The following is a 27,269-nucleotide window of genomic DNA, read 5'->3' as shown; positions in this document are numbered from 1 at the left end:
GTGACGTTTCTTTTGCGGTTCAGTATATTAAGCTAAGTCCTTGTCCCTTCACCAAGTGAATGAATGACAAGTAAAGCAATGTGTCATTTGAATGACCAAGTCGTGTTGTAGTTTAGAAGTACCGTCAATTTTATCCTTTAGCTCCAACATTCTTTCCGCCGTCCTTGCGTTCTCATCTGTTGTTTATAATGACCATGAATCAGTTACAGAACCAGAGGTACAATGTAGTCATGTTACTTTGCATATTTAAGGATCATTTGAAATGCATAAATACCATTTATACAATTGGTTACTAAACATACTAGATAAAACACATTTTTGCCAAAATCGTTCGATATTTTCAAAAAGTTTAAGGACAATTTACCATCCTTTCACCAAAACATTTTGGTTCCAAAGGCGTCTGAAGAATTTATCACACACACGTTCATCGAATTAGGTGTACAATATTCTCCAAAGATAAGGTATTTCTTTTCAGTGTTCGGTCGAAAAGAAAATACATACATAAAAATATAATTTTGAAAATATTTTATGCGATTTCTGAAAAGAAAATGAAGAGGAAGATTATCTGAACACAATATGAAAATGAAAATATTCGAAATAAACATGTCTAATTATATTGTCCATAAATACTGCAACCCCAGTATGATATCTTTGGGAATTACAAATAATTACTGTTTTAACGTACCCTCAATCTTTCCTTTTAGCTTCGACATTCTGTTTGCTGTCCTTGCGTTCATCTCTAGGAAGTGATAAGATATGATATATGATATATATGATATGATATGATATGATATGATATGATATGATATGATATGATATGATATGATATGATACGGTGTGGTATGGTGTGGTGTGGTGTGGTGTGGTGTGGTGTGGTGTGGTGTGATGTGATGTGATGCTTAAGATTATTTATAAAGATCATCATGGTTTAAGAGAAAGGAGAGATACGAGTTTATGAACATTAAAACAATACATATGATGAAATCACAATAATTTTCCAAGTGTAAAAACCCTTTGTTTGTTTACTCAAGATGTGGCTCGCCAAAGCGATATCGTAATTTTGCCACCGTATTGATAATAAAAAGCGACAAAGCCGTTTCCGTTATCTTAAGAAATCTCTACTGAAAGCAGATTCCTTCGTGCGATTGCGACCATGTCAAACTGGTGAGTTTATGAATCACTTCAAATAGTGATGATACCAGGCGTTTACGAAACGGCGAGCGTATATATCCTGCCCCACCGATAGTACCCGCCACAAACACATGTAAAAGTTTGTCAGCTTTTAAACCTTGTTTGCATATTATTTTCAAGAACGAAACACGATAGTAACGCTTAATGTTCTTGCACTACAAGGTATTTTTCAGTATATTCAAATTTGTTTCGGCTACAACGGTATACCTTTAGTCATGTATATTTTTCTGCAATTTCTTGTTCACACCCATGTAAACCTGTTTGTGGCTTGATGAGATATCTCTTTTGGCTTTTTTCAAAATTTAAATTTAGATTATAAGTTGTAGCAGTATCACCAGGGGTACACGTGGCTTTCTGCGCACCAATTAGGTTTTTTACCACGAGCCAAAGACGAGCCGGAAATAAGCGGTTTTAAACCTAACGATGGACGCAAGATATCCCGAGTGATACTGCTGCAACAAATTTATCTTCCCGACCTATTTTAACATCCCTTTGTAAAACAATTGAAGCGAATTAAAAATTGATAGGAAACAGCTGTTCGATTGATGGTTGATTAGTTGATTTGTTGTTTTACGCCGCACTCAGCAATATTCTAGCTATATGATCGCGGTCTGTAAATAATCGAGTCTGGACAAGACAATCCAGTGATTGACATCATGAGCATCGATCCACGCAATTGGGATCGATGACATGCTTCAACCAAGTCAGCGAGCCTGACCACCCGATCCGTTAGTCGCCTCTTGCGACAAGCATAGTCACCTTTTACGGCAAGCATGGGTAGCTGAAGACCTATTCTACCCCGGATCTTCACGGATCCTGTTCGATTGAGCTGAGGTTAACTTGTGGTATGTCACGTGACTTTCACTAACTCGGAAAAAGCGTACAGCTTTTGGCTTCGAAGCGTGGTAAAATGGATTTATTCCACCTCTCAGAAATCCACGTTCAGCCTGTTTTCTCCATGGCTGGGTATAAGTGATTTATTCTCCCGCTGAGAAATTTATTTCCCTCCAAGGCGGGATACATCGTATTTTATCAAGGTTTTGTGAACCAATCAGGCCCCGGGATCATGAAAGTGGACTTAGCTCAAAGTTTGCTAAGCACGAATTTTGTCTTAAGTTTTGAAGTTTGCTTAGCTAAGATAAGGTCTAAAACTGGATCTTGAAACGATCTTAGCAAAATCTTAGCTAAGTCTAAGACCGTCGTCATAGGGATACGCGCACGTAATATCGTACTGCGTATAATCATTGGATGCCTAGGTTATTTTTCTGACTCACATTTTCCTAAGATAGGAAAAGTGAAGGTTGTGCGAGAATTGCTCACTCAGCACTGGATCTACCTCCGGCTATAAAATTACGCTGAGATGTAGAATATTAACTTTCCTATCTGATGGTGTAAATGTAACTGTAAATATTAAACCAGTTTAAAAAAAACACTGCTAAGATATAAAAACTATACGTTTAGGCATAAAAAAACATCAGAAATGATAAAATTGTACTTTATAAAAAAATAAGTTATAGCGAAATGGATGGCCCTATCTAAACCATTAATTAGTCCTTAGATTCCTGATTGTACAAGTGTAATTTGACTAATGTTGCACCTTTATAATTGGAGCACTAGCCGTTATCATCAAATGTGATGAATTGTAAAAAAAAATGACACAATTCCAATTGACGTCATGGCTGCTTGTATGTCTTCGATAACGTCGGAGCAAGACGACACTGGTATTTTGATTGATATATATCTCCCCTAATTTATTTCATGGTATGGGAAAAGTCGATGTGGAAAACCTAAATTTGACGCTTTTTCAACATAAAAGAGTGTGTTTATCGTGTAAATAATGTCTTGAATAGATAGTTTACAGTGTATCTTAATTAGACAAGACACGCACCAATTTTACGTAATCATGTTCACAAAAGAATATTTCAAAACAAACAAAATTATATTCAATATTGGAAATGTATTTGTTCATTTTTATGTAATTATTCCTCATCATCTTGTCTCAATATTATACAATAAAAGATGCGAAGAGAGCTCTATATTGGTATAAAATTCTCAGGATAATCGTATAAGGGTAATCGTTCACTAACGGGGTACATGGCACGGGTTATATTTTTAATTTTTTTACAATTCTTGGAGAAATATTAACCCATTCATCATATAATGCAAAACGAGAGGAATAATTCGTAAATCGTTTGTGACAAACGCGCACCTGGCGAATCGTTCGATATCACTGTTCTGAATATCAAACGGCATAAAAAACATTCCAAGACCAAGACAATTCTTCTCGAAATGTGTGCATATATTTTAACGAAAAATAATATCCATTTTGTTTAAGTTATATCTTCAGTTTTATAAAATAAGATGAAACGGCTATTCGTGGACACTGTTTATATGAATTTAAAATATTGACTATTACATTTCGTAGAAATACATACACGTTGCAGTTACATTTACATTTCATCTTGTAACACTTGTCCGAATTAAGGAAATACCGTATAAGACACTATAAACTTATCAATTTCATATGTAAACATTTTTCAAACAAACAAGGTTATCAAAGGTTCATATATGTTGTGGCCTATATCTACGTATGATATCATGTTGAACATTGATAAATATCCAAAGTGAATTTAAATGTGTGAAAAAATGTACAAAACAATATGCAAGATCTACATCATGAAACAGTAAATTGCAGGGAACAATGATGGTGTTTACTTTCATTCAAAGACCTTCACCTAAACGAAATTACCAAATATGTACAACAATGTTTCAGTATGACATCATTACAGGTGGCCGAATGTTACAAAATGGCATGTTGACTGTCAACAGTGCGCGGGATTTTACGAGGGGACTATCGTTGATTCAGGGTTCGTAAATGTTCATAAATGTGACATGTAAGTAATCAGAAACATTTTGACAATCTTTGTACTGTGATTTGTTGTTATACATATATACATATGTTATATATATATTTTTCATTAAAGAAGACGGAAATAGTCTGAAATTCCGATAAATGCCGTTTTCCTTGTACGTGATTTTGCGTCAGTCATGGCGTCACACAGGACGGTAACTTCGACAAGTTCTGTTGAAAATTTCAAATCATTGCACTGTATCTATTTCTAATTCCCTAATTCTTCCTGCGATTCTCTTCCCGTGTATATTCTGAAAATGCTGAGCCAGTGGATTCAACGAATAGACGAATGGCTTTGTTTACATTTCCAACAAGTGCCGATTTTCCAGCGTTCGTTTTCAGACCTCTTTTATTTTGCTTCATTACATCTAGACAACTTGTATTGGTGACAAAGACCATTCGGCAATTGATTCTAAAATGTATGAGGAATTCAGGGATGTAGGTATCGCAGCTGATTTTGAAACATACGTGATGGTATTGGCGTCTGAGATTTTGAAATATACGTGATGGTATTACCGGTGTACGTATAACGTGATTTTGTGAACACTATCCAATATGTCTGACACAAAACGACTAAGCAACTAAAAGGTGAATAGCGCCAGTGCCAACAAACTGAAGGAATATCAAAACTTGGACAAAGTAGTTTTCAAGATCACGTGAACCAATCAGATCTCATCATTCTGACATGGTGGTATGGTAATTCATAATAGCCATCACTGCATTTAAAAATGTTATCCTTTGCAGAAAAATCATTTCTAAAGCCACGAGAAACAGGAAAACGTTATATTTATGTTTTGATAAGATTGATTCACGTAGAAATTCGGGGTCAAACTCACTTTGATATTTACGAATAGGGCAAATACGTCGTTCACACCAGAACATGTAACAACTGACTTGCACTTTTTTTGGAGTGTTATTTGACAACAAAACAGAAACAAACCTCTCCCTTCATAAACGGTTTTATGTTTCAGTTTCGTCACAGATCACACTTCTTGTAGTCTCGAGTCGGAGCCTCAGAAGGGACGTTGTTCGTTCTCCCACCGTTACAGTTGCCCTTTTTAGAATTCTATTTCTACACAGATTGTCGCTAACTATCTATTCATTCCCGATCTGACACAGAGCATCTACATTTCTCTGCATATCATCATGATCATCGCTGATCGTGTCTCGGGATGGTTTTATGGAACCAGGCCAAAGAGTTCAGTCAATTATTGCGAATACATCAAACCTGCATGGCTCAAGGTCAAAGTCGACCTGAGGACATTGTCATCTGTTCCCGGAAAGTGTAAGAATGTTAGCACCATTGACAGGATCGCAAACTGTTTATGATTAATAAACGATTAATGGGATTTACACAGAAGCCTAACAGCTGATTAAAACACATTGCGCAACGTTAGTAACTCACCACTAAGTTTTTTCTTCATCGATGCCATTCTTTCCTGGTGCCTTTTCTTCATCGCTGGAACATTCATATTGGATGGAAATTAGTGGACTGCTGGAAGCAGCACTCGCTTACATTGGTGCGCGACCCGTGAAGATCCGGGGTAGACTAGGTCTTCAGCAACCTATTCTTGCCGTAAAAGGCGACTATGCTTGTCGTAAGAGGCGGCTAACGCGACTCACTGACTTGGTTGATGCATATCATCGCATCCCAAAGGTGTAGATCGATGCTCATGATGTCAATCACTGGGTTGTCTCTTCTAGACTCGATTATTTACAGACCGCCGTCATATAGCTGGAATATTGCTGAATGCAGAGTTAAACAACAAACAAACACCAAACAAATATAGATGCGTAGTAATTAATTATTTTTTTAATTATAATATGTCTAGAGTAATCTGAAACTATCGTCGTTCTATGTTAGTATAGGTCTTTGTGCACGTTTTAAGGCAATTATTAAGAGTTGGGCGGATCAAAAAGATCAGGGTTTTAAAAAACCCTCGCACCTGTTTTATTGCATGTGTTGGGTCCATATGATTTTACTAGCAGGGTCATATTTTGCCCTTTGTGATGAATGAGTGAGTGAGTTTTACGCCGTTTTTAGAAGTATTCCAGCAAATTCACGACGGGGACAACACAAATGGGCTTTACACATTGCAACAATGTAGGGAATAGAGCCCGAGCCTTCGGCGTGATGAGCGAACGCTTTATCCACTAGGCTACCCCACCGCACTCCTTTTGAACGAATATTTTTAACGTGTACAACGTATACAATAACATTAGAGGAGATACGGTAGACTACTTTTCAGTTCATTACTGAACACTACTTCTTGGTTCCATGCTTAACGCTTTCTCCACCACCAGTAACTCACCACTGAACTTCAATTTCATCGATTTCCCGATCTTGTGATGGTTCTTGAACAATCCTGGAAAAAAAATTATCGCATTGTGTAAATCGGACGGACACCATGACGACCGACGAGTGAGATGCAAATTTATCCATCACACACTATAAACTTTTATCAATGACAATGGCTTATTATACGTAACGTACGTCATACTACACTTGCCCATACGGATGATGCTCACTTTAAGTATTCTACCGTGATAAACCTTTCTCCCACACACTATAAACTTTTATCAATGACAATGGCTTATTATACGTAACGTACGTCATACTACACTTGCCCATACGGATGATGCTCACTTTAAGTATTCTACCGTGATAAACCTTTCTCCCAGAGAACTTTTCGGCGAAATTAATTACATTGACCTTACAATTGGCTACACTTGACTTGAATACACCTTTATCTTGAACATACATGTATGGCATTCACTTTTGTCGGGAGGTACTTCGGGGAAAACAGAAGAGGGGCAGGATATTTGGAAGAACATGGAGAAATGCGTTGACAGAACTTGGAGAAGAAAGTTGAAAAAACAGTGTTGACAGAACATATGGAACAGTGTTGACAGAACATATGGAACAGTGTTGACAGAACATATGGAACAGCGTTGACAGAACATATGGAACAGTGTTGACAGAACATATGGAACAGTGTTGACAGAACATATGGAACAGTGTTGACAGAACATAGGAAGAGTTTGGGCAGACATGGAGAAGACATTTGACAGAACATGGCGAAGAGATTTAAATAGATCATGGGGAAGAGTGTTGACAAAACAGGGACAAGAGTGTTTGCAGAACATGGTAAAAAGGTTAACTGTAAAGGAAAAAGGCTCCTTGAAGACAGAAGGTTTCGTGAAATTATGTTGATAAACATCTATATATACTAACTTAAGTCTTTAATAATTCTATTTTCTGTTTCAAAGTCCGTATTCTATTATTGTATATTTAGATACATAGAGTCCAGCTACACTGTACACCATGGCGGCCTGCAAATCACCTGGCTGGCCAATGCCTGAAAGCATGAACAACAGGCCAGTACCAGCAAACCTTTATTAGTCGACTCTCGCCATAAGCATAGCTTATTTGGAGTCAGTTCTGATCACGGCATACCAACGCAGTATTCAGAGAAGTAGGTGTTTTTGAGTTAGTGTGTTCAAGTGAATAAGAATTACCATTGCAAAACTGTTAAATGTTAAATGAAGAACTGAATAAATACATGAATATATATCTTTAAAATGATTGTATGAACAAATAAATGAATAATCATGTTGTCTTATCTCTTCTCACTCAAACTACAAACTCACCTTTTCCTCCGAGTAGTGATCTCCTCTTCCGGGGGAGTACATCTGAAACATGCGGGTTTCTCATCAGGCTTTTTCGGAACATCGCCAAACCTACATGTTCATTTTATTTTAAAATAAGAACACTAAGCGGAGGGTGTGATTCTACATGTAGTCGGAGCATGATTTGTGCAAGTATTTCTAGATTGATGGTGTATATAATAACATAGGACAGATTATAAATTGTTCCAAAGTTCATTGTTCTGGTCTCTTCCATCTTCCCGAGGCAAGAGAGTTAACTGACTTTAAAAGTCCCGTTTCCACCCTTGCCGAACTAGGCTGATATTATGGAATTTTGGCTGGACTAACGAGTCTATGCATGGTCCAATCAAAATCGCGCAGCGAAATCGAAATACGGTTCGTAAAACTGCCGTGCAGATTTCGATCGATTGCAGGATTTGCAAAGCATGTGCACCGCCAACTCGTTGTCAGCAGATATTTTCCAAATGTTTTCATGTTTTAATCAAGGTGCTCACGTGCGTTGATGCATTTCGCGATGTAAGACCTGTTATATCACAATATAGACCTTATATCGATCAGACTGTCTTGACTGGACGCCACCATTTTGTGTGAAGCAAACGCAAGTGATACGAGATGTGGAATCTGATTGGTCCATAGGAGAGGCAATGGTAACAGCCACTGGTGGCGCTACGATCGAGCCCAGTAATTCAGGCCTAGTTCGGCAAGGTGGAAACTGGACTTTTGAAGTCAGTTAACTCTCTTGCCTCAGGAAGATGCTGATAACTGTGTTGAGTAATTGAAATGATTAATATTGTACATGTCTAAACCATTCTACTGATTTCAGTTTCAGTCTGACGATCTATTTGATCACAAGAACGATAAACTGTTTCAAAACATCTACATTTGCTGAAAGTTGAGTTTCTTTGTAGTCTTTTAGGCTCACATAAAACACCAAAACGAATATATTAGAATATAAGTGCAGTTGGTTAAGGACGCTGGTACGTCCAGTTTCCAACTGCGAATTTATTTTCGTATTCCGCAAATTATTAATTATTTGGGTCGGTGTCAGGAACACTATTATTTATAACTTCTTGGTCAGATAATGGTTTTATATAATGTCGCAGTTAGTTGTAAAGGGGGTAGCTGTTGTTTAACTAGTAAAATTAATATCAACCTCGTATCAACTCTTAGATCAGTCGACGCTACATCCAATAACAATTTGAAACTATTCTGAACTGTAGCCTTAATTCCTGTTCAACATGGCTCGTAGGAGATTATCTGACTGCGAATGGTGGCGAATAATAGGCATGGTCAATGCAGGGATGTCCTAAATATTAGCTGGCTGCCAGCTTGGTTTCCACCATTGTTTGTAAGCAAATCGGCACAGAAACATGGGAAAACTACTGTGGTAAAGTGGCCCAGTCGTCTTTGGCGCCGCGATTCGCTGTTCTGAGTTGCGTCCCTTGGGCACGCCAGAAACCTATGACTGTGGGTTCGAATCCCGGTTCGCCCTTATTATGTTTCTAGGTTTGTCAGCATCATCATACCCGTGCTCGTGGGATTCACCGAAGTGGAAAACGTCTGAGACCTACATCACTTCGGGCTTTCCTCCCACATTAAGCTGATGACACGCCGCGATATAACTGTAAGAATGTTAAATAGGTTGCTTGGTATATCGAATTCACCTGATGCATTTAGTCACCTCTAATGACTTCCTCTTAATCCCACAACTGTGTGTGTCTGTGTGAAGGTGCTTTGACCAGCCCAGACTAATACCATATGAATATTGCTAACACATTGAGATAGCATACAACAGTTTTAAATGGACACCACACTCAGACATTGCATACTTACTCAGAATCAACCAGTCCTTGTTTTAGCCCTTTAAGGCTTACAATAATAAAAGAATCGGTTCTCAGGCAATGACTTCAGCAAATATAGTGTGGCTATTGCTTTACCTGTATGAGAAACAGTTGTGCCTTTAGCTTTCGCAGACTTTGGCTTGGCCTTGTTTCTTGCTTGAGCAGCTTTGCCCTTTGCCAATAGTTTTCCTTTTATCCTGACCCCAAGAATAGAGGTTGCTTTAGACGTGGCGCTTTCTTTTGCAATGGTGGTTTTCTTTTGTCCTTTAACAAACGGATGAAAATAATACATACCAAAATACCTCATGATCAGTGTTCGAAATATATTATCCATTGCCAAATTGAATCCTATACTAGTATTGAAGACAAAGAGAACAACATGCACAATGTCACAGTGTAACCCCTCTTTATAAAACATGCAATGAGCATGAGTAAGCAATGTGAATGTATATACGTTTCTCTATCTCTTTTCTTTTCTTTCTGACATTTAATTTATTAACTGTAAATAAGCATGCATGTAAATATATGGGAGGGGGCGCTCTAAGTTGTAATAACTTGTGGCCAATCCTTTTTTCATGAGAATAAAATATGTTTAAACTTAACTAAACTAAAACGTCCATCTACTATACGCACAGTGTACAAATCTATGTCTAAACATACCTGCAATGCACACAGTGCATACCTCTATGTATAAATGTATCTACAGTACATACAGTGAATATTCAACATTGAAATGCATCCTACAATACACACACGATTTGTTGACATGCATCTACAATACCTACAGTAAATACCCTATGTTGAAATGTAACTACAATACCCAAAGTGAATACCCTATGTTGAAAAAAATATACTGTTAGTCTGTCCAAAATTCGACCATCTAAGAAGTAAATATATAGAAATGCCCTTGTATGTACATCCCACTCAACAAAATTTATATCGATCATGGCGACAACTGATAAAGATACCCTTATTAAACTATCAATGTTCATTTATCACGCTATATTAATTAGAATATGACCTGTTAAACATATCTGCAACGAAAACAGGATTGTACTATGGGCCCGAGGCCTTTTAGTGCGGAATAAAACGTATCCTTAATTAATGTACAATACACACACTGAATACCCTATGTTAAAATTAATTCACAATACACACACAGAATACCCCATGTTGAAATTAATCTACAATAGACACACCGAATGCCCTATGCTGAAATGCATCTACAATATCTCACTGAATACCCAATGTTGAAAGGTTTCTGCAATTCACATACCGAATACCCTATGTTAAAATTAATCTACATGCAATGCAAACAGTGTATAAATCTATCTCCAGTATATACAGTGAATATCCAACAGTGAACTGCATCTACAATACACACAGTGAAATGTTTCTGCAATACACATACCGCATACCCTATGTTTAAATTAAAATACGATGCACACACTGAATACCCTATGCTGACACAGTGAAATATCTATATCAAATGCATCTACAATACACACAAATCATACCTCTGTACACCGAGTATACACCTTGCACGTGTGTTTGTGTGTGTTTTTACTCTGTGTGTGTTTACCTTTTATTCTCTTAATTCATTTATGTACAAGACCCCCGATCCCCATGTCAGAAGGCATGTGAATGGGGCTCTTAGTCTGTATCTGTGCCTGGTTGTGTTGCGTACTGATCTTGTTATTCTTCTGCCATAAACCTACCTTTTATCTTTGCCGCTCTGGAAATACCTGGAAGAAGGTGAAGAGGGTGATTTTCAGTTTGGAAACTCAACAGGTACAAGCCGAGTTTTAACATTCAAATCACAACAATAACGGAGAAGGAACACAGGTGATGCACAGGCAAAATTTTCACCTTTACTTACACGTAAACGTATCTAAATATCGTTTTCACAAGCATAAACAAGTATAAATATAACAAGTCAAACTTAAATATGGCTTGTTAACCAGTTTAAGCAATTTACGTAAATTTATGTTTCAGTTTCCAGGCGATATTTTCTTTTGGTGATGGATTAACGTTGTATTTACAATCCTGTGAAGTATTGACGATCAAGTATTGAATTTCCTAGAATAAATTAGATTGTATCTTGTAAAATTGTATACTTTTGGACATTAATCCATCTCCCTAAATTATGTAATATGTAGGCCGGTGATATATACGTCATAGTCCGTCTGATATGGTCGTTCTCGACCAGGGTACCATCAACATGGACAATGTGGTGTGAAGCTCATTGCTGGTGTTCCTTCGGTGATGTTGCTGGAATATTTCTAAAAGCGGTGTTAAACCATATTCACTCAACTGCATAATCCAGGATCCCTTGATTATAATTACTCGTGTCATCATTTATTCAAGTAAATGAGGTCATATTTCATTATGATTTAAACATAACTTTATTCAAAATGAATATGGATCGGTAAACAAGCCGGAGCAATACATCTTCATTCACAAAATGTTCCTTTTTTCTATATTTCTTTATAACTGGAATCATAATGGGGAAAGACGTAAATAGAACCATGACCTATGACAGTGGGTTCGAATTCCGGTTCGCCTCAATTATATTGTTCTAGGGTTGTCAGCACCATACCAGTGCTCGTGGGTTTCGCCGAAGAGGTAAACGTCTGAGACCTGCATCACTTCGGGCTTTGCTCCCAGATTAAGCTGACACGCCACGATATAACTGTAACACTGTTAAAAGCGGCGTTAAACCCAACTCACTCAATGTAAAGCGTTGAAGCCGAGAATAATAGAATAACAGTCAAATAATCAAAAAGAAGAAATGTTGAATTTGACTTTTTAATATATCTCACTGATTAATTATACTTCAATGCTAAACTGTTGAGACTGTGAGGGATTTCCCGATATCTCTCTTTAGTAACGTTGAAATTTGGCGCGGTAGCTAACAAGTGCACCTTTCTCCAATATGTCTTTATTTGGATATTGCAAAGTTTAGAAAAACGTAACAGAAACATTAAATACCCTTAATACAGACCAGCGGACAATCTACTCGATAAAAGGTCAGAGTTGTTGTTCCTCATTGTGGATGTAGCTTTGGATACTCGTGTGTGGATACTAATGGTGCCACAAGCGTCATGTGAAAGGACATATGTACTGAGCTTGTTATTCTTCTGCCATAAACCTACCTTTTATCTTTGCCGCTCTGGAAATACCTGGAAGAAGATGAAGAGGGTGATTTTCAGTTTGGAAACTCAACAGCTTGAAGCCGAGTTTTAACATTCAAATCACAACAATAACGGAGAAGGAACACAGGTGATGCACAGGAATAAATTTACACCTTTACTTACACGTAAACGTATCTAAATATCGTTTTCACAAGCATACACAATTGTAAATATAACAAGTCAAACTTAAATATGGCTTGTTAACCAGTTTAAGCAATTTACGTAAATTTATGTTTCAGTTTCCAGGCGATATTTTGTGATGGATTAACGTTGTATTTACAATCCTGTGAAGTATTGACGATCAAGTATTGAATTTCCTAGAATAAATAAGATTGTATCTTGTAAAATTGTATACTTTTGGACATTAATCCATCTCCCTAAATTATGTAATATGTAGGCCGGTGATATATACGTCATAGTCCGTCTGATATGGTCGTTCTCGACCAGGGTACCATCAACATGGACAATGTGGTGTGAAGCTCATTGCTGGTGTCCCTTCGGTGATGTTGCTGGAATATTTCTAAAAGCGGTGTTAAACCATATTCACTCAACTGCATAATCCAGGATCCCTTGATTATAATTACTCGTGTCATCATTTATTCAAGTAAATGAGGTCATATTTTATTATGATTTAAACATAACTTTATTCAAAATGAATATGTATCGGTAAACAAGCCGGATCAATACATCTTCTTTCACAAAATGTTCCTTTTTTCAAAATTTCTTTATAACTGGAATCATAATGGGGTAAGACGTAAATATGGGGGTGTAAATACCACTAAACATTTTACATTTTACTAATCATATCAAGATACAATTGTGTACTGAATGTGTGGATTGAGTGTAAAAAATTAGAATCCTGATGAACCCTTGGTCGACAGTATACCGGTTGACACTGATATTCTGTATATAAAGCCCAAGTCCAAGGGAAACTCATTAGCGGCAATGAATTTGTGGCAAATGTAATTTTACTCAATACTTGTACACATACTAGTTCCAAAATCCAATTAGTGTTAATGTGTCGAGCTATATTTGAAATGTCAAATTGACATTTCACATTAAGCCGCATAAAGTGATCGAGTGAGCATGAATGTTCCAGCAATATCACAGCGGGGGACAAGAGGAATGTGGGGATGTGGGGGGATATTTGTTCAGCTTCAGCTACAAAACCAGATTATTTAAAACCATAAGCCTGATGTTTAAGATAAACTATATAAAGATTAATGGTCTGCAGTACCGTACGATATGGAATGGTATACGATAGAAGTATTATCATTCATTACTTATTCTCACTAAAGAATTCTTTATTTAGCCATAGAAGCTTTATTATCTCACGCATTTGTATCATTTATCTCTGACTATGTTACACGTCCGAAAAAATCTGTCCAAAAACAACAATTAACATTCTGCTGGGGTCATAGCTTTACAAAATCTTACTTTAGTAATAAATCAAATTACAAGAGTCGAGTTACATTGTAGCAGAGTTTTACTGTTATCAGGAGGTCACACAGATTGGGCCGAATTGCACATTGACCCTGGTCGGGATATGGCCCCAGTAACTCATGCTTGTCATACAAGGTGACTAATAGGATTGGGTGGTGAGGCTCGGTGACTTGGTTGGTTCCATGTCATTATATCTATCAATGGTTTACTGATTCTGACTCAGTTATTTACAAGCCGCCCTCATATAGCTTGAACATTGGCGAGTGCTGCGTTAAACAACGAACAAACAAATGTGTTTTAACCAACACTCGGTTATTATCATGCTTACGATTTTGTTTGTTTGTTTCTTTGGTGTTTAACAGTATTCAAGCTATGTAACGGCGGTGTGTAAATAATCGAGTATGAACCAGACAATCCAGTGATTGATATCATAAGCATCGATTCACGCAATTGGGATACATGACAAGCATCAACCATGTCAGCGAGCCTGACCACCCGATCCCGTTAGTCGCCTCTAATTATGGCAAGCATGGGTTGCTAAAGATCTATTCTACCCCGGAACTTCACGGGTCGATCATGCCCACGAAGAGTACGGTTTGTAAATACCTTTCATAGCCGCTTCAATAAATTGCAGTCTCTTTTGGTTTATTCGGTCATTCTTTGCTACTGCTTTCAGGTTCTTCATTAATTTCCCAAGACCTACAAAATATGAAAACAGGACATTCCTCCAAGATTGATATGGAGTGATCTGTTGATAATACAGTAATCAAGAGGCAGTTCACTACCCTACTCAAGGGTTCGCACCCCAAATTCGCTACGATGATGAGCTGGTTTAACCAAAGACTGGTTTTACCAACACGTATGCAACCAATCCCACCCCAACCAAACTCCAGCCCGATCACCACCCGATGAGAGGCAACGTGTTATCTCATCGACAATGTGCCTTTATTTAAAGGTTTTGAAATCAAAAGTTGCTGCTCACTGTTTTCAGATGTACACTGCCCAATAAGATCAATCAAAATGTTCAGAAAATCAAAACCGCACGACAGAAATGGGGAAAATAACTCTGGTTGTGAACTTAAGCCCTTACCATATGAGAAATCAATACTGAAAGCAAGATATGTTTTGATCTATCTGAAGAAACCGAGTCTTGTCTAACTAACAAGGTCATCGCGTTTTGGAGTCACCATGAATGAGATAGCAAACGAAATCACACATATGCTTGTCGACGCTGCACGTGCAACATTCGGGATGAGACGTTGTTACTGCCGTGATGCGGAAGCTCCAACAAAAGGAAAGCAAAAACCACGAATGTAAAAAACAAGGAATAACTTCTAGGCACAAAAGAAATTAAAGAAAACTAACACTACTTAAAATTCAAAGCTTTTCCGAGGGATATAGGAAATGCTCACACAAACATACAGAGAAACAAAGAAACGATTCGTACAATATATTTAGAGCCACACGAAAACATAGTCCACGTGAATTTTGGAACGATCTAAACAAGAATAAGAGTGAGGTGAATTACATTGAGCCTGATATCGAACAGTAAAAGAAAAAACAAATCATGAATACAGTCACAATTATTGATAAAAATGTCAGATTTTTCGCAAGCCTTTAGGGAGTTAGACAAGGAGAAAGTTTATCCCCATAACTATTTTCATTGTATATGAATGACCTATAGTAATCTCTATTGGAACACAAGAGTCACGATGTTAATGTTGATTACAATCCTGGTGATGATGCAACCTTATTATTACAATAACTTTACTGTGTGGTGATGATACAGTCTTATAAAGTATATGCCCCACCGATTTTTTCAGAAAACCCTTGATTTGTTTAGAATATCCTGCACTTAATGGAAATCAGATGTTAACATTTAGAAAACAAAAATATTATGTTTGTCAGTGGCCCTGCTTAACGAAGTAAACCCCAGTTTATGTTTGGTGGAAAACATCTGGAGATAGTAGATAGCTATGTTTTCCTGGGCATATCATTCCATAGAAATCAAAGGATGCTAAGTGCAAATAAATCTATTGCCTCTAATGCCAGTAAAGCCAACTAGTGTCTCCTTTAGAGAGCAGGAAATATTAATTTACCTCTCGATTGCCTTATCTCGGATTTTCATTCTATGGTGTCACCTATCTTGTTATATGGTTCACCGCCGTCATATAGCTGGAAAAGTGCCGAGTGCGGCGTTAAACAACAAACTAAATGTTATATGGTTCAGAAATATGGGGATACGAAAATTTACATATTACTGAGCGAGCTCTTTTTAAATTTCTAATATTTAGTTCTTGCTAAAAAGCATTAACTCCAAATTGTATGGTTTGTGGTGAAGTATGCAGGGAACCTATACACATAACTATCTCAAAACGTGTAATAAAATCATGTTATAACATTGCAAAACCTCTGTGTGAAAAGAAACTTTCACAGATGATTTATCACCCTTTTAAACTGAATCATGATTAAAACTATATTAAATAACTGTAGACTAACACACATATTCTGCAACCCTATTACCTGTAATACCACATGGCTGGTGGCTATTGTAGGCGAGGTACAACAGGAACTATTCGTACAAGAATGGAGATGCAACATGGCACTGAGAAGTAAAGGTTACATTTGTCAGTATCTGACAGATAAACCAAAATTTGAAAGCCATCTTTAAATGACACAAATATGTATATTCCAATCTTAAAATTCAGCACAGGCAACCATAATTTACCAATTAAAACCGGTCTTTGGAAAAATGTAAAGAAAGAAGATCATGTTTTTGAACTGTGCAACTCTCCTTCAGTTGCAGACGAATTTCATTAACTGTTTAGATGCCAGGCTCTATTGAAACATAGACTTGTACACTTACCACTTCCTGATCGGAATAAATGGTCTAATTTGTATACATTTAAGAGGTCACAGTCACAAACGCTGGGATCTTAAGATCCTGTCGAGATTTATCGATGAAATATTTAAAGCAGTACGAAAACACAAAACAGAAAAGATATCATATATCCATACATGACATTCTGTCTTCGTGTCACATATTAATATTTTTTGAGTACATGATAATTCTTTTGTACTGTTTTGTATCTGTTTGTTTCTGTTTCACAATGCTTTCCATTTAAATAGCACTGCTATATAAATAAAGCAGTTTGTGTAACGATGATTTGTTTCATAGACTTTGATTGTATCCACTACACAGATACCTACTTCACCGCAGGTGGTTTGGAGAGAATAAACTGTTTCTGCTTCTGTTTCACAATGCTTTCAATTTAATTAGCACTGCGTGGTTCATGACATTTTTGAATGATTTGGAAAAAGGTAGCTAACCGTTAAGCTCGTTTTCCAACTTATCAGCACGTTTAGTCATTTTCTTTTGGCTTTTCCCTAAGGCTTTCATTTCACCTTGAAGAGTCTTAACTGCAAATAAGAAAAAGGATATAAGAAAGCTCCCCAACACCGCATTTAAAGGCATAATAACACATTAATAGCACATTCTACAACCAAGAAATCGTACATGTTTATGACAAGGATGATTCCAACCCTGACATAAGTTAGGACCAGAACAGATGGCTAAGTTGATTGACAAAAACGGTTTCATTCTCAACCATGACAGAATTGTTTCATCATAAATTAAAACAGTTGTAGCAGTTAACTCAACTGGGTTGACAAGTACTTCTTAATATTTATATGTCATAACAAATACACATTTGCCACTGGGCTAAACACAGTGCTAGTCAAAACAAATGTTACTTGGATCAAGACCGTTGCAAAGTATTTCAGGACATGAGTCGATTGGTCAGGATACGGACAGGACACGATGTTGTATTTTTCAAGTCTCCATCACGATTTGATATGATCGCATTGAGGTCGCTTTCCGGTTGTGCGTCGGATGGATGTCATCTTGTGAGGATACGGTCATTGGAGATTACTCTAGGATTTGGGAGCATAATGTATCAAGTCTTATCGAACATAAGAGAAGGTGTTGACAGGTAGTGTTTTTATCGCTTTTTAATAACAAGGTTTTGTCGCTTTTGTTTGCACATTTTGAACTGTAGCTTCTCATGTGTGGTGGCTTCATGGTTTGATATGGTCGCGTTCCGGTCGCGTTCCGGGTTGCGTTTTGGTTGCGCTCCGTTTGCATTTGCGCCGCGAAGTGGTCGGTACATGCCATTTAGGGGATGTTTCTTTCGAAGAGTAGTGTATTTACTTGCAAGTTACGGTCAAGGTTGTTCGTGCTACAAATGTCCATTGGTCAACAAGCATCATTCCCGTGCCTTTGGGTTTTACCAAAGTGGTAAACGTCGACAACACACGTCATACTATAGTCATGCTCTCCTCGAACTTGCCACGCCGAGACTAGAATGCTGTTTTAAAGTATTTCGCCGTTCATCCAAGAACTTAAAGGCATACAATGTGTAAAAGAGGAAGCTATTGTGTATCATGGTTGTCATGGTTGTCAGGGCTGTCATCGTTGTCATGGTTGTCAGGGATGTCATGGTTGTCAGGGATGTCATGGTTGTGATGGTTGTCATGGGTGTCAGGGCTGTCATGGTTGTCAGGGAGGTCATGGTTGTCAGGGATGTCATGGTTGTCAGGGCTGTCATGGTTTTCATGGCTGTCATGGTCGTCATGGTTGTCAAAGTTGTCATGTCTGTCATGTTCGTCATGGTTGTCATGATTGTAAGGGTTGTCATGGTTGTCAGGGCTGTCGTGGTTTCATGGTTCTCATGGTTGTAAATTATTATGTAGGAGTAAGAGGTAGGTTACATTTTTTCAACTTTTTTGTTGCCTCTTTCATTTGCGCTTGTAGTTTCTTGAGTGATGAAGCAACTTTTTTCTCATCTTTGTCTCCTGAAATAGAACGTTTATCACCAATGAGCTACATACATAGTTATTCTTATTTTTATCGTGACATGAAGTTCACATTTTACAAATAGAATAAAAGCGAGTAAATTCAAAATCCTGGATTCAAGCAGCACATGTCGAGTTTGCTGTATTGCGAGACAAGCAGAGTATCGATACACCAGAGTGACGTTAAGACTCCTTAAGGGATTCATATGTGTCTCGCTGAGCAGAGTTGCTTCCCTTAGGATTGCATTGAACCTTTGATCATGGGTCTGGATGCCATTTTCGATTATGTTTCTAGGTTTGTCAGCACAATACACGTGATCGTTGGTTTCACCAAAGTGGTAAACGTGTAAAACATGCATTACTTCGAGCTTTCCTCCAACATTTAGCTGACACGCCGTTATTTAAAATTGGAATACTTTTAAAATCGGCGTTAAGCGCAACTGACTCACTCCCTCCCCCACATCAATATTGTTCAAAGCGGTCTCAAACTAACCTCACCTAATCTGGGACACACTTCGGGATATGGCTGCGATGGTAATATTATAAATCACTACAATAAGGATAAGAAACATGCATCTTATTATACCATAAAGGTAATAAAGCAGTTTGTGTAACGATGATTTGTTTCATAGACTTTGATTGTATCCACTACACAGATACCTACTTCACCGCCGGTAGTTTGGAGAGAATAAACTGTTTCTGCTTTCTGTTTCACAATGCTTTCAATTTAATTAGCACTGCGTGGTTCATGACATTTTTGAATGATTTGGAAAAAAGTAACTCACCTTTAAGCTTGTTTTCCAATTTATCAGCACGTTTAGTCATTTTCTTTTGGCTTTTCCCTAAGGCTTTCATTTCACCTTGAAGAGTCTTAACTGTAAATAAGAAAAAGGATTTAAGAAAGCTCCTACACACCGCGTTTAAAGGCATAATAACACATTAATAGCACATTCTACAACAAAGAAATCGTACATGTATATGACAAGGATGATCCAACCCTGACATAAGTTAGGACCAGAACAGATGGCTAAGTTGATTGACAAAAACGGTTTCATTCTCAAACATGACAGAATTGTTTCATCATAAATTAAAACAGTTGTAGCAGTTAACTCAACTGGGTTGACAAGTACTTCTTAATATTTATATATGCATAACAAATACACATTTGCCACTGGGCTAAACACAGTGCTAGTCAAAACAAATGTTACTTGGATCAAGACCGTTGCAAAGTATTTCAGGACATGAGTCGATTGGTCAGGATACGGACAGGACACGATGTTGTATTTTTCAAGTCTCCATCACGATTTGATATGATCGCATTGAGGTCGCTTTCCGGTTGTGCGTCGGATGGATGTCATCTTGTGAGGATACGGTCATTGGAGATTACTCTAGTTTTTGGGAGCATAATGTATCAAGTCTTATCGAACATAAGAGAAGGTGTTGACAGGTAGTGTTTTTATCGCTTTTTAATAACAAGTTTTTGTCGCTTTTGTTTGCACATTTTGAACTGTAGCTTCTCATGCGTGGTGGCTGCATGGTTTGATATGGTCGCGTTCCGGTCGCGTTCCGGGTTGCGTTTCGGTTGCGCTCCGTTTGCATTTGCGCCGCGAAGTGGTCGGTACATGCCATTTAGGGGATGTTTCTTTCGAAGAGTAGTGTATTTACTTGCAAGTTACGGTCAAGGTTGTTCGTGCTACAAATGTCCATTGGTCAACAAGCATCATTCCCGTGCTTTTGGGTTTTACCAAAGTGGTAAACGTCGACAACACACGTCATACTATAGTCATGCTCTCCTCGAACTTGCCACGCCGTGACTAGAATGCTGTTTTAAAGTATTTCGCCGTTCATCCAAGAACTTAAGGCGTACAATGTGTAAAAGAGGAAGCTATTGTGTATCATGGTTGTCATGGTTGTCAGGGCTGTCACCGTTGTCATTGTTGTCAGGGATGTCATGGTTGTCATGGTTGTCATGGCTGTCATGGTTGTCATGGGTGTCAGGGTTGTCAGGGAGGTCATGGTTGTCAGGGATGTCATGGTTGTCAGGGCTGTCATGGTTGTGATTGTTGTCATGGTCGTCATGGTTGTCAAAGTTGTCATGGTTGTCATGTCTGTCATGTTCGTCATGATTGTAAGAGTTGTCATGGTTGTCAGGGCTGTCGTTGTTTCATGGTTCTCATGGTTGTAAATTATTATGTAGGAGTAAGAGGTAGCTTACATTTTTTCAACTTTTTTGTTGCCTCTTTCATTTGCGCTTGTAATTTCTTGAGTGATGAAGCAACTTTTTCCTCATCTTTGTCTCCTGAAATAAAACGTTTATCACTAATGAGCTACATACATAGTTATTCTTATTTTTATCGTGACATGAAGTTCACATTTTACAAATAGAATAAAAGCGAGTAAATTCAAAATCCTGGATTCAAGCAGCACATGTCGAGTTTGCTGTATTGCGAGACAAGCAGAGTATCGATACACCAGAGTGACGTTAAGACTCCTTAAGGGATTCATATGTGTCTCGCTGAGCAGAGTTGCTTCCCTTAGGATTGCAAGGAACCTTTGATCATGGGTCTGGATGCCATTTTCGATTATGTTTCTAGGTTTGTCAGCACAATACACGTGATCGTGGGTTTCACCAAAGTGGTAAACGTGTAAAACATGCATAACTTCGAGCTTTCCTCCAACATTTAGCTGACACGCCGTTATATAAAATTGGAATACTTTTAAAATCGGCGTTAAGCGCAACTGACTCACTCCCTCCCCCACATCAATACTGTTCAAAGCGGTCTCAAACTAACCTCACCTAATCTGGGACACACTTCGGGATATGGCTGCGATGGTAATATTATAAATCACTACAATAAGGATAAGAAACATGCATCTTATTATACCATAAAGGTAATAAAGCAGTTTGTGTAACGATGATTTGTTTCATAGACTTTGATTGTATCCACTACACAGATACCTACTTCACCGCAGGTGGTTTGGAGAGCATAAACTGTTTCTGTTTCACAATGCTTTCAATTTAATTAGCACTGCGTGGTTCATGACATTTTTGAATGATTTGGAAAAAAGTAGCTCACCTTTAAGCTTGTTTTCCAATTTATCAGCACGTTTAGTCATTTTCTTTTGGCTTTTCCCTAAGGCTTTCATTTCACCTTGAAGAGTCTTAACTGTAAATAAGAAAAAGGATTTAAGAAAGTTCTTCCACGCCGCGTTTAAAGGCATAATAACACATTAATAGCACATTCTACAACAAAGAAATCGTACATGTTTATGACAAGGATGATCCAACCCTGACATAAGTTAGGACCAGAACAGATGGCTAAGTTGGTTGACAAAAACGGTTTCATTCTCAACCATGACAGAATTGTTTCATCATTATTTAAAACAGTCGTAGCAGTTAACTCAACTGGGTTGACAATTACTTCTTAATATTTATATATGCATAACAAATACACATTTGCCACTGGGCTAAACACAGTGCTAGTCAAAACAAATGTTACTTGGATCAAGACCGTTGCAAAGTATTTCTGGACATGAGTCGATTGGTCAGGATACGGACAGGACACATGTTGTATTTTTCAAGTCTCCATCACGATTTGATATGATCGCATTGAGGTCGCTTTCCGGTTGTTCGTCGGATGGATGTCATCTTGTGAGGATACGGTCGTTGAAGATTACTCTAGGATTTGGGAGCATAATGTATCAAGTCTTATCGAACATAAGAGAAGGGAGTTGAGAGGTATTGTTTTTATCGCTATTTAATAACAAGGTTTTGTCGCTTTTGTTTGCACATTTTGAACTGTAGCTTCTCATGCGTGGTGGCTTCATGGTCTGATATGGTCGCGGCCCAGTCGCGTTCCGGTTGCGCTCCGTTTGCATTTACGCCGCGATTTGGTCGGTACATGCCATTTAGGGGATGTTTCTTTCGAAGAGTGATGTATTTACTTACAAGTTATGGTCAAGGTTGTTGTTCGTGCTACAAATGTTCATTGGTCATCAAGTAACATTCCCGTGCTTTTGGGTTTTACCAAAGTGGTAAACGTCGACGACACACGTCATACTTTAGTCATGCTCTCCTCGAACTTGCCACGCCGTGACTAGAATGCTGTTTCAATGTATTTCGCCGTTCATCCAAGAACTTAAAGGCGTAAAATGTGTAAAAGAGGAAGCTATTGTGTATCATGGTTGTCATGGGTGTCAGGGTTGTCATGGTTGTCATGGCTGACATGGCTGGCAAGATCGTCATGGTCGTCATTGTTGTCATGGTTGTCATGGTTGTCATGGTTGTCAGGGCTGCCATGGTTGTCATGTCTGCCATGTTCGTCATGGTCATGATTGTCATGGCTGTCATGGTTGTCATGGCTGGCATGGTCGTCATGGTTGTCATGGTTGTAATGGTTGTCAGGGCTTTCATGGTTGTCATGGTTGTCATGGTTATCATGTCTGTCATGTTCGTCATGGTTGTCTTGGTTGTCATTGTTGTCATTGCTGTCATGGTTGTCATGATTGTCAGGGTTGTCATGGCTGTCTTGGTCGTCATGGTTATCATGGTTGTCATGGTCAATATTATCATGATTGTCAAGATTGTCATGTCTGTCATGGTTGTCATGGTTGTCAGGGCTGTCGTGGTTGTCATGGTTGTCATGTCTGTCATGTTCGTCATGGTTGTCATGGTTGTCATGGCTGTCATGGTCAGGATTGTCATGGTTGTCAGGGTTGTCATGGTTGTCATGGCTGTCATGGTCGTAATGGTTGTCATGGTCAATATTATCATGATTGTCAGGGTTGTCATGGTTGTCAGGGCTGTCATGGTCATGGTTGTCATGGTTGTCAGGGCTGTCGTTGTTGTCATGGTTGTCATGTTCGTCATGGTTGTCTTGGTTGTCATTGTTGTCATGGCTGTCATGGTTGTCATGGTCGTCATGGTTGTCATGGTTGTCATGGTCAGGATGGTCATGGTTGTCATGTTGTCATGGTTGTCAGGGCTGTCATGTTCATGGTTGTCATGGTTGTCAGGGCTGTCATGTTCATGGTTGTCATTGTTGTAAAGTATGCGGACAACGCACTTATGTAAATGATGTAGGAGGAAGTGGTAGCTTACATTTTTCCAACTTTTGTGTTGCCCCTTTCATTTGCGCTTGTAGTTTCTTGAGTGATGAAGCAACTTTTTTCTCATCTTTGTCTCCTGAAATAAAACGTTTATCACTAATGAGCTACATAAATAGTTATTCTTATTTTCGATGCTCATGATCGATGCTCATGATATTAATCACTGGATTGTCTTGTCCAGAAGCGATTATTTACAGACAGCCGTCATATAGCTGGAATATTGCTGACTGTGGCGTTAAACAACAAACAAACAAACAAACAAACAACCGCCTCCTTGGTGTAATGAATACAACCTTTGTTCGGGGAGCAAGAGGTTCATTCCCGCTGCGATACTGCGATTCAAATACGGCCATGGTAGAACTTGATATTTTTTACAAACATTTTAATAGTTTGCTGCCACAGACAATTACTACAATATTTTAACACTAAAAATACTTACACATAAAAACATCAAAACCGACACCCACCAAGACGAACTCACACACACACACACACACACACGCAAGCACAAGCACAAGCACACGCACAAGCACAAACACACCCACATCCACACACATCCACACACACAGTTCTCTCCCCACACACATTCCCTAACACACCCAGGTCAAACACCAGTGGACAGGCCCACCCATATACACATACAAATTAATCACACGTACCTTAATTGTTTAAACAAACACATGTTGGGCGACAACAATCTTACTTACCCTTTTTTGCGTTGACGTCCTGGGACGAACCCAACTGAGCCAGAACGACCACCAAGAGGACAAGAGCAGCCACACGAGCCATGGTAAAGTTCTCAAGAAACTGCTGGTACACCCTCTACTGTGAAGCTTATTGTTGTGAAAGTATGGAAACACATTTCACAAAGGCATTAATAGTCGTCAATACATTTTAGGGACCACTGGTAGGTATTTGCTAATTCTATAGTGAAGTGCACAGTAAGCTGAAAAAGGATATTGTTTTGACACCAAGGGTGAATTATGTTCATAAAAAGCAAATCTGTCTCAGAGACGGAGAGGAAAGCATATTCAGCCTGTCACATGTGTTGATTTGTGAATTTATTGAATATATCTCTACGATTAATCATTTGGAAATATGCTGAAACCATAAAAGTAAAACAAATTGATTGTGTCGGTCTTGCAGTGTGAGAATTGGGACACCGGTAGCTCAGTCTATTTTAGTCTCACAACCTGGGGAACATGGTTATTGCATGGGTCTTTAAGTATACATGTGAGTGAACAGCGAGTGGACTGTGAGTGGGTGGGCGTATGGGTTGGTATTTGAGTGAGTGTGTGAGTGGTTTATTTTAACGCCTCTTTGATCTGTATATCAGTTATATTGCGCTTAATGTGGAGGGGGATCCCCGAGTGATGCTAATATAAGGCTATGTTTTCACAGAGTGTCGTACGACTCTTGCTCAAAAGGTATTTGATCAGGGTTAAAACTATCAAGGCCTTAGTCAACCTTTCAAAGGGTTTTATGGCAGACATTTTGAGTACCTTTCCAAATTTGACGCATCAGTGATAATCTGATGCAATTCCCTATCTTGCTTTGTACCATATGTTTTCGTGTTTTAGGTGTGTAATTTAATTGCCTTTGCATGTGTTTGTGACGGGTGCTACCGGTGGGGTAGGATACGCTCATCTTTTCTAGAACATCTGGTATCATCACTATTTAATAGTGATTCATAAATACAAATTCGTTTGTCACGATACAGTTGGAATTGTACAATGAACTTTGCTTTTAACACTTTTATTCACGTTGAATGAATATTTACTGCTGTAGTAGTATAGTCAATTATAGGTTCAAATGAAGTACCCATGCACATAAAGTGACAAATATGTTACTCTTAGATATAGCGAAATATCGGTCAATGCTATTTCAGATAGGGGGCGGTCGGGTAGCCTAGTGGTTAAAGCGTTCGCTCGTCACGCCGAAGACCCGGGTTCGATTCCCGACATGGGTACAATGTGTGAAGCCCATTTCTGGTGTCCCCCGCCGTGATATTGCTGGAATATTGCTAAAAGCGGCGTAAAACCATACTCAGTCAGTCAGTCAGTCAGTATTTCAGATAGGTGCCATCATCATATTGACAATTCAAGAAATATCATTGACAAGCTTACACCGCTTGCATAATATGTCTATTACATAACCACTAATGCCATATGTAGTTGTTTCAAAGATGAAATGTAAGGTAACTTCTATATTTTCACGTGAAATCGTGCCAAAGGATACACGTCATTAGGGCCCACTGACATGCAATCGACCAAGTCACCAAGCCTGACAAACCAACACCAGTTCAACAGGTTCTTTCAACAAACTCCGTTTTGCGAACACCCCGTACATTTAGGGTCTCGTAACCCCAAAGATAATACTTGCGGTAATGTTCTAATCGTATTACACAAAGATATCTCTGATAAAATTAGGAAATCATTACAAGAAAAATCATCTGTCGCTTGGGTGCGAATTTTCATTGGTGACGGCGCGAGGGAGTTGGGAGTTTCATGAAACGGGATCCTTGGTCATGATCCAGAACTGAGGTGATGGATAGTGTTGTTTCCTGTAGAAGTCTCACGGTAATCTATATTTTGTAAAAGGTCACAACTGGAAGTTTCACTCTTATTTGAAGAGAATGCAATTTGAAGCGCTATGAACATTCACTGCCGCATTTTAACTGGACTTTTGTTCACATGTTCATAGGTAACCGGGGTTACGGGTGACCAAGCCGTCCATGGCGCCGTCCATGGCGCCGTCCCTTATGCATACCATACACACCAGTGGTCGTCGATGTGATCACATGACTGGCAGGTTCGATTTGACTAAGGAGGCACGTGTGGCCCAGTCGTCTAAGGCGCCGCAATTCGCTGTACAGAGTTGCGTCCCTTGGGCACTCCAAAAACCTATGATTGTGGGTTCGAATCCCGGTTTGCCTCGATTATGTTTCTAGGTTTGTCAGCACCATACCCGTGCTCGTGGGTTTCACCGAAGTGGTAAACGTCTGAGACCTGCATCACTTTGGGCTTTCCTCCCACATTAAACTGACACTCCGTGATA

General features: G+C 38.6%; 1 protein-coding gene across 6 annotated transcripts in view; it reads right to left on the bottom strand.

The window, feature by feature from the left end:
- Nucleotides 1-25,188, bottom strand: part of LOC124119756 (myosin-4-like) — a 39,139-nt gene extending 13,951 nt beyond the window's left edge. Inside the window, exons 1-16 of one of the 6 annotated variants that reach the window (XM_048394746.1) lie at nt 24,920-25,188; nt 24,205-24,288; nt 22,181-22,270; nt 21,319-21,402; nt 19,889-19,978; nt 19,020-19,103; nt 17,580-17,669; nt 14,856-14,948; nt 12,768-12,794; nt 11,331-11,357; nt 9,709-9,876; nt 7,754-7,843; nt 6,415-6,468; nt 5,508-5,561; nt 686-739; nt 123-176 (exon numbers count right to left, since the gene is read on the bottom strand). In XM_048394746.1, the coding sequence (XP_048250703.1) occupies nt 123-176; nt 686-739; nt 5,508-5,561; nt 6,415-6,468; nt 7,754-7,843; nt 9,709-9,876; nt 11,331-11,357; nt 12,768-12,794; nt 14,856-14,948; nt 17,580-17,669; nt 19,020-19,103; nt 19,889-19,978; nt 21,319-21,402; nt 22,181-22,270; nt 24,205-24,288; nt 24,920-25,001 (1,225 nt within the window). In that variant the 5' untranslated portion in view covers nt 25,002-25,188. The remainder of the gene's footprint in view (nt 1-122; nt 177-685; nt 740-5,507; nt 5,562-6,414; nt 6,469-7,753; nt 7,844-9,708; nt 9,877-11,330; nt 11,358-12,767; nt 12,795-14,855; nt 14,949-17,579; nt 17,670-19,019; nt 19,104-19,888; nt 19,979-21,318; nt 21,403-22,180; nt 22,271-24,204; nt 24,289-24,919) is intronic. The other 5 variants (XM_048394748.1, XM_048394745.1, XM_046482390.2 and 2 more) reach the window with 5 other exon arrangements.
- Nucleotides 25,189-27,269: the final 2,081 nt, after the last annotated feature.

The sequence above is a fragment of the Haliotis rufescens genome, unplaced genomic scaffold, assembly GCF_023055435.1.
Source record: "Haliotis rufescens isolate VD_foot unplaced genomic scaffold, xgHalRufe1.0.p SCAF_13, whole genome shotgun sequence".
NCBI lineage: Eukaryota > Metazoa > Mollusca > Gastropoda > Lepetellida > Haliotidae > Haliotis > Haliotis rufescens.
The sequence above is the reverse complement of the archived record's forward strand: the minus strand, read 5'-3'. Positions and strand labels throughout refer to the sequence as shown.